Genomic DNA, 14,698 nt, shown 5'->3' on the forward strand with positions numbered 1-14,698 from the left:
GCAGCTAGTTAGCTTAGCATAAAATAATTAACATAACTGTTAACTTTAAATATTTTGTGTTTTTCCTGTTCCTAACTTCTGCATTATAGTTCATAACACCGAGCGCATCACCGATGTATGTGTGTATATTTACGATGGTTTACTTTCAATTTTAAGTACTACATAAAACCCTTTTTGATGCAAACGCATGTTTAATATCATAGTACAATATAATATTTGGTCAAACGTGAGTTTTTTTTTGTCAGCGTCAGCTGGAAATCCGAGGAGAAAGTGTGTAAATTCATGCTTTTCACCTGAGTGAAATAATGCTTCATATACTGGTCTATTCATGATTAATAGCTGTGTTATAATGAAACGGTTGTCCAGTTTTTCCTCTTTTTTAAACTGAATTATTTAAAAAAAATATATATATCAGTTGACCCTTTTTAAATCAATAATCCACTTAGTGGACATTGTGGAAATTTACTTTTTTCTTTACGCATGAGATGATTCAAGTTGGGGTTTTTTTATGCCATTTTTTTTTTTTTTTTAAATGCAGGTTTTCACTAAAAAGCAGCTAAACACACATTTTCAGCCAGAAAAAAAAGAATTAATTCGACGCCAGCGTTTGAAAACTAAATGAAAACCTGCATCCAGACGGCAAAATGTTCAGACGTCACGAACCCAGAAGGAACCGCGAGAAATCTCCGGGTCCAGAACTCGCGGGACTCACAAAGTCAAAAAGTGCATATTCGCAGTGCCGGTCCTGCAAACCGAACGTGGGCGTCGCACGCCGCCTCATGTGGGCGTCGCACGCCGCCTCATGTGGGCGTCGCACGCCGCCTCATGTGGGCGTCGACGCTGCCTCATGTGGGCGTCGCACGCCGCCTCATGTGGGCGTCGACGCGTACTGCTGCAGCAGCAGAGAGAAGCAGGCGGTGCACACGGTCTCCGGGAGGATGGAGGAAGGCAGCGGCAGCTCGTTGGACACGCAGCTCTCGCAGAAGACGCCGCCGCAGTTCTTGCACTGTTTCTAGAGACGAGAAGATGAAACACACACACACACACACACACACACACACAGTAAAAAAGGAGCCGTGTTGTTTCTTTAAAGCTATCAGACTTCCTAATTAATGCGTTTCCTCGTCCCATCAACATTTTTTACAGAAGTGCTGCAACGGTTTCTTTAGGAGGAAAACCGCTGCATTTTTCCACCTTCCTCATTTTCTAAATGACTAACGTGGACCACCGTTATATCTTTTTAACGGGTCCGGTACCGAGTGAGAACGCCACGACGCGGGCTGCAGTGTCTCCATTAGTGAGGAAATATGTCTGGAGAAAACCCAAAGACACCCTTTAAGGTCGAGGCCGGGCGGCCGTAAGCGTCTCTCAACACCTTCTCGCGTCATAAACTCTTAAACTCTTCCATCTCCGTACCTTCGCCTTCACGAGGGAGTCGTCGTGCTCGCACATCGTACAGACGGAAGGCTCGCCGATCTCCACGAAGGACTCGTCCTGCAGGGAAATAAAAATGTATTTGTATTTAATTGTGTTGTATGCAATCTATTCATTATTATCCTTATTTCCCTTGTTTTTATTTTTAGTTAATTATTTTCTTGGAGTGAGCACCATTTGATGTTTGTTGTTCTTTGTGTGTGTTGTACCTGAATATCATGTGTACCAAGACAAACAACTGAACTATTGACAAAGAAAGTGACCGTATCAAAATACATGTTGTGTCGTTGAAAACTAAATAAAAAGTGAGTTAAAGCTCGTTTTTAAATCTGTCGCGTGCACAGAAATATATTTAAGAAAATTAAACATTTCACTTTTGTGCACTTCAGAACTCACCTGTTCGTCCTCGTGGTGCGACCTCGATGACCTTAAAAAAGGTGGAGAAGGGGACGAATTAATCAATAAAAAACAATATTCCCTCGTGTGTTGTTGTTGTTGTGTAAACTACGTACAGGCTGGAGCTCAGACTGGTTTTGTCCTCGGCTCCCGAGTGGAACTGGTCGCTCTCCCTTCTGACCGATGGGAATTCTGGGACACGCTGTCAGTGAGACACACACACACACACACACACACGCACACACTCTAAGTACAGAAGTGGTCTAGTTCATCTTCCTGTGTTGCAGACTCGTGACCACGTGTTTACCTTTGGGATGTTTTCCGGGGGTCTCCTCTCCCTCGGAGCAGCGCTGCTCTGTCCGGCGTCGAGATGATGCTCACTTCTTCGCTCTCGCTCTTTTCTCAGTTCCAGTTCCAGATTAGACCTGAAACAAAGTTTAAACAGTGTGTGTATGTATATAAATATGTATATTTTATTTTTAAATAAATATATACACATACATATATCTTTTAATAAATATATATTTTTAAATAATATTTTCTTTAATATAAATTGTTTGTTTTTTTAAATAAATATATATATATATATATATTTTTTTTTTTTCTTTAAATACTTTTTTTCTTTTAAATATATATATTTTTTATATATATATATATATATATATATATAATTTCTTTTAAATATATATTTTTTTAATATAAATATAATTTCTTTTAAATAAATATATATAAAAATAAATAAATATATATATTATAAAATTAAATTAAATTAAATGAAAGGAATCAAAGGATTTATAACCACCATAAAAACTTTACCTGTGCTTCCTCAGCTGCTCCACCTCCGCCTGCAGACTCTCGATTTTGTCCCCAAACTCCTGCTTGAAGAGCCGGTTGGCCTCCAAAGCCAGACCCCTCTCTCTCTCAGCCTGTTTGCATCTGGTCAGGGGGTGGTAGGGGGGAGGGGGGGGGGGGGGGGGTTACATAAACTTATGGTAAAATGAAAACGTGGTGGGAACTGAAACTTAAAACAAAAAACACACAAAGAGAAATGAAAACGAGGAAAAACCTTCGCCAAAGAAGATGAAGCCGGCCGTTTGTTTGTTTATGGTTTTATTAGCCTAATGATTACTACAGTTTACACCAATGTTATGTTCACGTACAATTCAAAATTAATGAATTAATTTTGCCCTTTTTTTCCTTCTTCTCCCGGCCGTCTACACTCGACTTGGAGGACGCCGGTTGGTCTCGTTCTTTGGAATAACATTACAGCGAGTCCACCACCTCCCGCACATCCAGGTCCATCAAAAGATACATTAAAAAAATAAACTGTTCACGGTGGACTTTCGGACTTCCGTCTACTCGTCTTACCGTTGCCCGAAAAAAAAAAAAGAAGCATTAATGCAATATTTTATTGAATTATTATTATTTTTTTTTAAACGCCCACCAAATAAAAAGTATAAATCATGAGCCGTCAGAGAACACGAGGATTAAGGGGCGGCTAAAAAAAAAGGGATGGATTCAGTCCACACTACTCGAAGCTGATGCTGGAGAGCCACTGCGGGGGGGTTCTCGGGGGGGGGGGGGGGGGGGGGGGGCGGGGGGATGTTTGGGTTTTTATATATTATTATTAGTATTTTTCAACAACAAAGGAGCATCGTACAGAAAAGATAACATCCTAGTTTGGTTATTTTCTATGTTAGACAGGGTTGTATGTTTGTAACTGAGATGCATGAAGGCGGCGGGGGTGTGTGTGTGTGTGTGTGGGGGTCAAGGGGGAGGAGCTACTGCTGCAGCTGCAGCAGCCTCCCCGCCGCCAAGTTCAGGTTTCTGGCCTGCTTCACCACATGCTTCTCACTGAGCGGCGACCACCAAAAAACAAAATAAGAAATGACGATGAAAGAAACAATGAGAGTTGGAGGGAGAGGAATGACAAAACAGGACAATAAGATGTTGTTGTTGTTTTGTTTTTTTTAAAAAGGCAAATGATTCCGGTGAAATAATTATTTTAAATATAAATATTAAACTCGGCTTGAAAAGCGCCCTCACCTGGTCTCCATCTGCTTCACCGTCCCGGTCATCTGGTTGATTTTCTCCTCCAGGCGAGCGATGGCTTCGCTCTTGTGTTTGGAGCCGGCGTCGACGCTCTTAAAAAGGAGGACGAGGAGGAGGAGGAGCCGTGTTTGGTTAATGGTAAACAACAACAATACCTCAAATGTCCCCGTGGAGACCGAGTTAGGTGTGTTTTTTTTTTTTATGTCAATAATTTGCCTGCAGCAGTGATTGTTGTAGTTAAAAGTCTGAAAGAGAATTTGAATTCAATGAAACTAGAGTCGATGGACAGCTTCTCTTATTATATATATTTATTTAGATATTTATATCCCTCAGAGACGCCGCCTCACCTGTGACTTGTGGCTGAGCTGTTGGTTGATGACGCGGAGGTCCTCCAGCTGCTCCCTGAGCTCCACCAGAGCGTCCTGCTTCTCACAGACGTCCTTCTCCAGCATCTTCATGGACAGCTCCATCTCCTGCTTCATGCCGATCTGCACCTCCAGCTCCTTCTCCACATCCTGCACAGAGTTTTTTATTTTTTTTTGTTCTTTGTTTTTTTTAAAAAGCATTTTAAAGAGGCTGAAATTCACCAATCGAAGCAACGTTTCCTCTTTGAGCTGCTTGCGTGTTTCGCCCAGCGCTTGTCCGTCTGGAGCCGAGTCGCTTCTTGATGCCTGAAAAAAAAAAAGACATTTTAAATTAAAATAAATAAATAATAATTTTAAAATGTAAATCAAGATGAAGAATACAAATTTTAAAATTACATAATTAAATTAAAATAATTGATAAAAATAAAAAAGTATTTTTTTATTACATCGCAACCGTATATATATATATATATATATCGTAAAAGTATTTAACCGTAAAGCCGAGTTGCCTTTGAGAAGAGAAAAAAATGCATTATGGAAAACTAACAAATCAAAATAAGACGAGTGTAGAAAAAAAAAAAATAGATTGCAATAAACCATATTGGATTTTTAGGCATTTCATCAGAGACAAATCTCCTCACGTGTAAAATTAAAACTTAATTTTCTTGGTTTTACAATATCAAATGTGCTTGTAATCTTTCATGTGACCCATGACTTTGTAAATTGATGAGTTGATGGTGTTGCTCACCTTCCTGGACTCCAGCTGATACGAGCTCTCCTCCTTCACTCGCTCCACGTCTTCTTGCAAAGTGATGATCCGGTTATTTGCCACGGCGAGCTTGTGGAGACAGAAAAGTCAGAATGACTCTTCTTCCGTATACACGATGGGAAAAATTAAAATAAATGTAAAAATAAATAAAAGTCGACTCTCACCTCTTCCGTGAGCTTTGTGTTGGACTTTTCCAGAGCGTCCACCTTCGCCTGGAGGTTATTTACCGATGCGCTGCAAACACGGAAGGACACGAGTCATGAGTCAGCAGATCAACAAAGAAAGAGAGAGAGAGAGAGAGAGAGAGAGAACGAAAGAGAGAGAGACCCGCTGACAAACCTCAAATGTCGGTTCAGCTCCTCCACGTAATTCTTCTGGTCGAGAATCGCTGTGATCTGACCGTCACTGAGGAAGAGGAGGCACGAGGAAGAAGAAGATGAAACGACAACAGGTGGACGGAAGAAAGACACTTTGGTTTAAATATATATATATATATATATATATATATATATATATATATTTAAGAGTTATTGATTGTTTAAATCGCTGATTCCTATGAAGCCCCAGTTACAACACTGAGATGATGGAGGAAAACATTTTTTTTCTCAACATTATGATTTAGGATCTCAAAATAACGAGAAACTTTCTCAATATTATGATTTAGGATCTCAAAATAACGAGAAACTCTCAATATTATGACTTCTATTATGACTTATTTTAGACAAAACATTTGGCCGACACCATCAGGAAAATTGTAAAGCAGCACGCAGATATAAAATATAACAAAGATTTAGAAATGGATCCACTGTCTTTGATTCTGGGTATAAAAGTAGAAATAGTGCCCTTTAAGTTAAGGGTTGGCGTAAAGTTAACATAAAACTCTTTCCTGAATAATTTTTGTTGATCTGTTTTTGTTTCTTTGCTCATACGTTTGTTTCCTTGTGTTAAAAAAAACTACATTCTTCAAACAAAAAAACAAAAAAAGATTTAAAACAAATATAAAAAATATATCCTTAAAAAAGAAAATAAAGACAAGCAGCACTCACCCCTCTGCACTCTTACTACTGTGTCCGCCATCTTTGAGGTACATTGAGAAATCGATCACGCCGACCTGCAGAGGAAGTTAGTAAGAAACAGATAATCAATGACGACTGAAGTCTGCTGCTCATATATAAAACACATATATACGTACATACACACACATATATATATATATATATATATATATATATATATATATATATATATATATATATATATATATATATATATATATATATATTGTATGCATCGGGCCTCATGGAGGAGGAACACATAACCAATAAACCAATAAATCTTCTCTTAGGTAAGAGAACATGTAATGAGGAGGTTGAGAACACTCTCACCAAGATAAAAAAAAAAAGAAAAAAAGAATTGTCCATCGCAAAGAAACTTTGAGAAACATAAAAAAAAACTAAAAAAACATGATAAATAAATTTAAATAAAATAAATAAATAAAATGTAGGTTATTAATATGTTTTAAAGTAAGTGTGATGAGTTGAATAATCAAAACCGACTTTTTTGGGGGGGTGAAATCTCTCCACTCCAATATTTGCACACCGCCCCAACAACCCCGCCCTTATATGGTCGTTTAGGTGGCGTTAGCCATGCCCATGATGAACACATCATGAACACACACACACCTGTGTGGATTCATAGTCCGATTCATCGTAAGAGCACGTTTAGATGATTTGGAACATTTGCTACATCTCAGAAATTAAAAAGTACAAATTTAGGAGAAAGTTGGCGTCAAAACCCAGAAGTACGATATTGTTTCTTTCCGCAGCTCTCGAGTGTTCGTAGACGTGAAAGTGCGATCGGGATCACCTGAGAGTCCAAGTCCTCTCCCTTCATACACAGATTGGCGTCGATGACGTTCAGTCCGACGAGCAGCCCGGCGATGACGGCTCCCTCCTCCTCCATCATCAACGCGTTCGGCTCGTAGAATTCACTGCGAGACGGGAGTTGATCTTTTAACCTTCACTTCAAATTCAACCTTGTACTCTTGAAGTATATCAGATATGTGTTTATAGTGCCGGCCCCCGACGACAACGTTAAAGTTGCACGTGTAAATGTAGAAATAACCGTCACTGGAGGGGAAAAAATAAAAAAAAGAAACATTTGACTACGGTCTAATGAAAGATGCTTTTCTGTTGCATTATGGGAAATGTAATAAAAGTCAACCTCTTGCTTCTTCAATTCTGATCACGAGCAAATAAACTGTTAAAACGTTTTGTTTTTTAACTTTGTAGTCCTCTTAAAACATATTCCATGCACTGTCGCGAGACAGTGCATGGAATATGTTTTAAGAGGACTACATATGGCCGTAAAAAACAGTGCAGTGCATTGAATATGTTTTAAGAGGACTACATATGTCCGTAAAAAAGAGTGCAGTGCATGGAATATGTTTTAAGAGGACTACATATGTCCGTTAAGAGGACTACATATGGCCGTAAAAAACAGTGCAGTGCATTGAATATGTTTTAAGAGGACTACATATGTCCGTAAAAAAGAGTGCAGTGCATGGAATATGTTTTAAGAGGACTACATATGGCCGTTAAGAGGACTACATATGGCCGTAAAAAAGAGTGCAGTGCATGGAATATGTTTTAAGAGGACTACATATGTCCGCAAAAAACATTACGCATAAGATGTCGCTTCTACGGAGCCAGCGGGGGTGGGGGGTGGGGGGTGAGACGGGGGGGGCCTCGACGCAGTCAACCCCACCTGAGCAGGTCCTTTCTGTTGATGATGGTCTTCATGTAGTCAGACAGTTTCTTCTGCATCAAAGCCAGTCGCAACCAGGCCCGCCCTCGTCCCAGAGGAGTCCTGGAACCAAAAAACACATTAAACAATCGTTAAAAACACCTTTTTTTTTTGAAAAAGGCGCATATTTAAAAAAATTAAAAATCTTTAGGACGGACTTCTCACCTGAGGCCGGGCAGGTCTTTTACGCTGGCGGTGATTTCTCCAGCTTCAGGCGTCAACTTCTCCACCAGCTCCAGCGCCCCCCAGAAGGACTTGTTCTGCCCCAGGAAGGTCTTCTTGGCTGATGGTTGAGAGACAGGTGCTTTTATTTTTCGAGGCGTTTTGGGTTGGGGGGGGGGGGGGGGGGGGGGGGGGTCGCAAGAGTCATCACAACAAAACTAACTGAACAACGGGAAACTACCCAGGGATCATCGTTTCAGTTACGTAGATCTTTTTCTTTTTTTCAGCATTCTGGGACCCCGTATGAATATTTCGGGACAGTACCCAAAGCCCCCCCGCCGAGTACGTACTTTTCAACCCGTGCTTCAGACAGTGCTCCATCACGACGAAGAACTGCTGGAGGGGCGCGTAGTCGGAGTCGAGCGTGCGGCCGAGGTTGAGCGCCGACTCGATCAGGCCCTTGATGCTCAGCTTGGCCATGTTCATCAAGTTAAGCCTCTCGATGGCGATGGGATCCTTGGGATCTAGAAGAGGAGGAGAGAAGGAGGTCATCGTACGCTACATTTATGAAGGGGGGGGGGGGACAATGAATAACTTTGAACGAGTAAAACCCAAATAAAGTCGTCACTTGATCCTTTGTGTGATCCATCGATACGTTTGTGCCTCTTCTATCATTTATGTAGATAAATAAACACTTAAGAGGCTTTTAGCTTCGCTATCCTGCAGCATTCCTTTACATTATTAATACCTTCTTAATAAGCCTGCAGTTTGAATAGGACTTCATCACGTCCACGTGGAATTGGGGCATTTCAGAGCATGAACGTCTCGATTTCCAACACAACATGAAGGCAACCAAAGTAATTAACACACACACACACACACACACACACACACACACACACTTATTATTATTGCTAGAATGGTGTAAGTCTGCATCAGGATTCTCATTTTTAATAGCTCTGATTTCATGATAAACAGCTTTCCTCAATACAAGTAATTGCAACACACACATGTACAAACCCATGTTATTAAATACTGGGAATGGATTGTATACATATATAAAGTTTTATTTACTTTGCTTTGTAGACAGAACGCAACAACAACAACAAGAGAAAAAACATGGTGGAAAGTCACTCTATATATTTTAACAGATTATTAATGCAACATATAAATCAACTAATATGCATATACTGCTACACAGCAATATATAAAGTAATTAAAAATGAGCTCAACACAATAATGCATCAATAATTATAATCCAAAAATATAATAAACATTAATCTGAAAAGGGCCAGTATACAGGTGTGTGTGTGCGCGCGTGCCTGCGTGCGTGTGTGTGTAGCAATTGTTACACGTTACTTTAATCCAAGTTTAAATATTCTAATACATTTGAGTTAAAACAGATTAACTTCACTGGTGGAAGTTAACACGATAAAATATTGCAAATATATAAATATCAACAGCAGCTGGAAATAAATGACCAGATTATTAGATGCAAGTCAGCGTCCTAGATAATAAACAAGAGTCATGAAAGAGAGAGAGAGAGAGAGAGGCGTGGCAAGAGACGAGGAAGAGGAAGAGGAAGAGGAGAAGCCTCACTGTACAGCCGGTATTCTGTCTCCCATCATATTCAAAACCGTAAACAACAACACATCCTGCATCTGTTCAAAACAAGCTGCGTGTTCAGTGACATTTCCAAAATCATTTGACTCTCATCAAAAAAAAAAGAAGAAGAAAAATGAAGAAAATCAACAACGTACAAACCCGTGTGTTATATTTAGCAAAACAGCCACCAAGATGAAATACCCTCAAAACAAGCGGCACTTCCTGGTTGCGGCCTCCTGTCTTATTTACAAGCGCCGTCATCCCGCCGTCAAACAGTTCACCACATGCAAAACGTGTGGCGCCCCGAGGACATTCACCCACCCACCCACCCTCCTCCCTCCCTCCCTGGTGCCACCACCACGCCCCAAACGCTGTGATCCGCAGACCACCCCCCCCCCCCCCCCTCCATCCCCCCATCCACGTTACTACCTTCATGGGTGGGCTCGGGGTCCGGCGTCAGCGAGATGTCGTTGAGCTCGCGGAGGCAGAGCCACTCGCCGTCGACGGACACGCGGAAGTTGCAGAGATAGATGGTCTCCCGGGCGGCCTGGGTGATCTTGTCGCTGGTGGGGGTGGGGGTTTCGCTCTGAGGCGTCAGGTCAGACATGATGACTCAGCTGATGCAAAAAAAAAAAAAAACACCGCCGAGGGGAGAGGGGAGATGAGGGAAGAGGGGGGGGAGGGAGGGAGAGGAATAAAGGAAGTAGCTTTTTGTTCCGCAAGCCCAGTGGAGGCCCCCACCAGAAGAGAGAAGGGGAGTGAAAAGAGAATCAAAACAAAAGGAGGATGAAAAGGCCCAAAGACGAGGGAAAGGCCCACAGCAGGTGTTAGAAAGGGTGCTGCTTCTCCTCTTCCTCTATGGCTGCATCCTCCTCCCCTCTTCGCTACTAACGGAGTGAAATACGCTGCCCTGCCCTCTCCTCCTCGACACTTCCCCCCTCCTCCTCTTCGTCTTCGTCTTCGTCTTCTTCTTCTTCTTCTTCTTCTTCTTCTTCTTCTTCAGCCTCTTATAATCCCTCTTTTTCTGCACAGACTGAGGGATTTAAAAAATGCAGGAGAGACCAAAATAAAAAAGAGGAAATCACAGCCCTCCTCCGGCCGGCTCACTCTGATTTGACTGCCCGTGCGGCGCAGTGAATGCACTAGGGGTGGGTGTCGACCAAAGATGGCCGACACGGTAGCGCTGGGTACAGCAACACAGGAGTCACGTGAGCAGATGGTGCATGCGTAAAAAAGAAAGAAAAAAAAGGAGGGAGGGAGGGATGGAGGAAGTGGTCCCCAGAGTAGCCAGCCGGTGCTAATGATGCAGCAGAGGACTCATCTGCCTCTCAAGCGTCAACAGATTCCTCTGACCTGAAACAGACGCCTGTTATTTGACAAAGCACTCGTTGCAGCAGGACGGCCGTGAGCAACAAATGTCCAAACCGGGGCGTAAACGGGCCTCGCGTTATTCTCATTCCCACTTAAAAGAAAGCAGAGCGATGCGCGTCTTCAGAGCGAAGACAAACGCTGGGTTTAGGACATAGTTTCTACAACACACACAGACACACACACACACACACACACACGATGGATGATTTTTTTAGGGGATGACGTACCCCGGTTTTTCCACATTGAAAAACAACTGCAACAAATAAAACCGCAAACCGACGTCACAACATTTAGTTCTTGTGACCGAGCCATCAGAGAACTCACGGCTTCAACAGTCATATTCATTGAGGGAAAATAGTTTATTAAGCTAATTAGCTAAATATTTACTTTGTGATATGCTTATTTACAGATAAGTGACATTTCTTTGTAGCTAAAATTCATTGGAATGCAAAACACACTGTGGTGTATTATCTTTACTTGGTGTTTGCTGTCATAGACAAACAGTGTCACCCTTATAGTTTGTCCCAGACAGAGCAGTGACACGTCTTCACTGTCGAACTGTAAAATGTCTGTCAGATGCTTTAAATGAATAAATAATAAAAGATGACTTTCTGCCAATAAAAAGAAAGAGAAAAAGAGATATCCCCAGTTACGTATTGTAATTTCTTGGAAAGGTCTTTCTTTTATCATCTGTTCAGAAGAAGCAGTAAATAACAGTAAATAACTGCCATCACAGAAGATGTTATGTGATTGTGACGTGAAAAACACTGCACCAAATTTGAGGACAATAAAACAACAAACCCAGGCCTCAACATTTTGATATTGTGTTTGTGTCGATTCATCGGAATTATCGTTCCATCGCAGATTAACACAGAATAAATTCTTGCATTTGGTTGCTGCTCATGAACTTTGTTAGCTAAACTAACTATTTGACGGTGGTCTTAAAACATAAGCAGGAAGTTGTTTGTTTCCTTAAACACCCTTGAACATCTTTTCAATATTAAAATACACTTGTATCTTATTATATATATATATATACTTGTTTGTTTGTTTCCTATATTTATCTTTGAATTGTGTCTTGATTAACATCACTGTTTATTGTTTTTTATTATTGTCTATGTTTATGTTTGTTTTTTTCTGTTTATTGTTGTATTCTGTCTTTTTTATTGTTGTATTCTGACCTAGATGTTTATTGTTTTATTCTATGTCTATTGTTTTTATTATTTGTATTGTTTTATTCTATGTCTGTTGTTTTTATTCTATGTTTATTGTTTATATTATTAGTATTGTTGTTATTCTATGTCTTTGTTTATTTCTGTATTCTGACCTAGATGTTTATTGTTTTATTCTATGTCTGTTGTTTTTTTTCTATGTATATGTTTATTGTTATTCTTTTATTACATATGTATATATGTTTATTGTTGTATTCTGACCTAGATGTATTGTTTATTCCATGTCTGTTGTTTTTATTATATGTATATGTTTATTGTTATTATTTGTATTCTTTTATTACATATGTATATATGTTTATTGTTGTATTCTGACCTAGATGTATTGTTTATTCCCTGTCTGTTGTTTTTATTCTATGTATATGTTTATTGTTATTATTTGTATTATTTTATTACATATGTATATATGTTTATTGTTGTATTCTGACAGAGATGTATTGTTTATTCTCTGTCTGTATTTATTGTTATGTTCACCAAATTCATTGCATGTGCAACCTTCGTATTCTGATAATTACTGTAAGTCGTTCTGATTCATCAGAATTATCGTTCCCTCACAAACCAACACAAATAAATTATTTTAAATTAGTTTTTTTCCATGTATGAACTTTGTGAGCTAAACTGACTATTTGACGGTGTAAGCTAGTTTAAAAAAAAAAAAAAAAAAAAAGGAAGTTGTTTGTTTACGGACGTTTTAAAAGTCAAGCTAACACCAAAACAAGCTAGCAGCGCCGGTTGACGCGAAAGGATTAAGTTAGCTTAGTTGGGAGAACATCTGGATACTTTTCTGTCTCACTTACTTCGTCGCTTGGACTCGACTCGCTCGATCCTGAAGTCGTACTGTCGCGGCGGAGCGGGTGACGGCGACCCGGGCTTCCCGAATCTCAAGTTTGAGGAGTTCAACGCCTCCTGGAAGTAGATGACCGACGTCGGGGACAGAGTCTCGTCGGGGCTCTCCGCGTGTCCGTTCTCGTCGGAGGGGTTTTGTCTCCCGTCCGAAACCTCCGTAGACGACCGCAGAGGTGGCTCCCCCGACACGTCCCGCTCCGCCATCATCCTCCTCCTCCTCCTCCTCCTCCTCCTCCTCCTGCTGCTTCTCCGGGTTAAATTCCCTTCATGTGACCGGGAGCAATCGCTCCGCCTTTCGTCCCGATCCCTCCACAGCTTCCAACTGACCCGGAAGTAGCTCCGCGCGAGCGGGTAGTCCAACGCGAGTCGTTCACGCGACCAGAGACTTTATCGAGGAGAGATGGGTTCCGAGGTGACGCGTCGGTACTGAGCCCCGTTGACTGAGACGTGGATGCTCCCATGAAGCATTGCGAGGCACGTCGGGTTAGCGCTAGTGCCTCTCTCCCACTTTCAAGGCTCTCTGATGAACGATGAACTAACTAACTGGAGGCGGCCGGAGCTATTCTCTTTTTCTTTATCATGACTTTTAATACTTGTTATGATCTCTCGTGTCTGTTTTTACTAAATCGAACATCCTTCATTGAGTAATATATATAATATATATATATATATATAATATATATATATATATATATTATATATATATATATATTATATATATATAATATATATATATATAATATATATTATATATATATATATATATATATATATATATATATATATATATATATATATATATTACAAGTTAAATCATAATAAAGTCACATCACACAATATTCAGATGATATGCACATTATATAGAAGTGGAGCACTCAAACGTGTATCAAGGGTTCAGAGTGGCTCGGTGTGGACTTTGCGTTTCTGCTGATCCCGGATCAGATTCACTGAGCAGGAAGGCGTGACCGGGACAGAAACATGACGTCACGGAGCAGCTGTTAGCCAAAATAGAATAATACAACAGTAAAAACATTAAAAGAGCACGACATGTATGTTTTAGTTAGTATCCAGAGGTGGTATTTACATGTTTGTTATCATGAATTTGAATAGAGCATTTTTCATATTGTGATTCCATGCATCTTCAAACGTGAAGGAATCATTGCACTTAAGATAGTTTTTTAATAATTAACGAATTATTATCATTCAGCTTTTTAATTTGCTTTTTAAAAATATAGAATGACATCAAAGTGTTTTGAATTCATCCACATGTTTCTTCTTTGAGCAGATGTCAGGTCAGTTTTGGATGTACTTTAACCCTTTAACGTCCTCACCAAGAAAAAAGTGATGGAAAAATTATTTCTTTGCATTTTTTTATTCTTTGGGGCAGTAATGACAACAATCTCCCTACATTTTTTTTTTTACAAATCCCCAGGATTAAATAAAGGTTTAATCTGGTTTAAAGTTGCTTAAAAAAAATAATCTTTACTTAAGTGTGAACCTATGGTAATATAAGCATGGTTAAAATGTTTTCACCATTTATTTCTCCCCTTCATACTCTCACAAAGGTAATACCCCAACTGGCCCATAGAGGGAGATGCAGGACTAATGTAAAATGGGTGTGCTGTTTTTCTCCATAGACATTTCACTGCGTTCATATACCTTTT

General features: G+C 40.1%; 1 protein-coding gene across 4 annotated transcripts; it reads right to left on the reverse strand.

Moving 5' to 3' along the window:
* Positions 1-181: 181 nt before the first annotated feature.
* Positions 182-13,464, reverse strand: rufy3 (RUN and FYVE domain containing 3). 4 transcript variants are annotated; one of them, XM_034541233.1, is made up of 19 exons: positions 12,986-13,095; positions 10,018-10,941; positions 8,334-8,507; positions 7,987-8,104; positions 7,783-7,884; positions 6,883-7,006; positions 6,063-6,127; positions 5,356-5,421; positions 5,181-5,250; positions 4,996-5,085; positions 4,470-4,553; positions 4,230-4,397; positions 3,877-3,974; positions 2,647-2,766; positions 2,138-2,255; positions 1,947-2,032; positions 1,831-1,861; positions 1,417-1,494; positions 182-1,012 (listed from the first exon to the last, which is right to left on the reverse strand). In XM_034541233.1, exons 2-19 carry the CDS (start codon positions 10,193-10,195, stop codon positions 869-871), a joined length of 1,914 nt encoding a protein of 637 aa, XP_034397124.1. In that variant the 5' UTR covers positions 10,196-10,941; positions 12,986-13,095; the 3' UTR covers positions 182-868. The 4 variants fall into 4 exon arrangements, with proteins under 4 accessions (XP_034397124.1, XP_034397123.1, XP_034397125.1 ...); XM_034541232.1 differs by lacking the exon at positions 10,018-10,941 and having other exon boundaries at positions 12,986-13,464; XM_034541234.1 differs by lacking the exons at positions 182-1,012; positions 1,417-1,494; positions 1,831-1,861; ... (2 more) ...; positions 2,647-2,766; positions 10,018-10,941 and adding an exon at positions 2,840-3,684 and having other exon boundaries at positions 12,986-13,352.
* Positions 13,465-14,698: the final 1,234 nt, after the last annotated feature.

This window comes from Cyclopterus lumpus, chromosome 9, assembly GCF_009769545.1.
Source record: "Cyclopterus lumpus isolate fCycLum1 chromosome 9, fCycLum1.pri, whole genome shotgun sequence".
Taxonomy (NCBI): domain Eukaryota; kingdom Metazoa; phylum Chordata; class Actinopteri; order Perciformes; family Cyclopteridae; genus Cyclopterus; species Cyclopterus lumpus.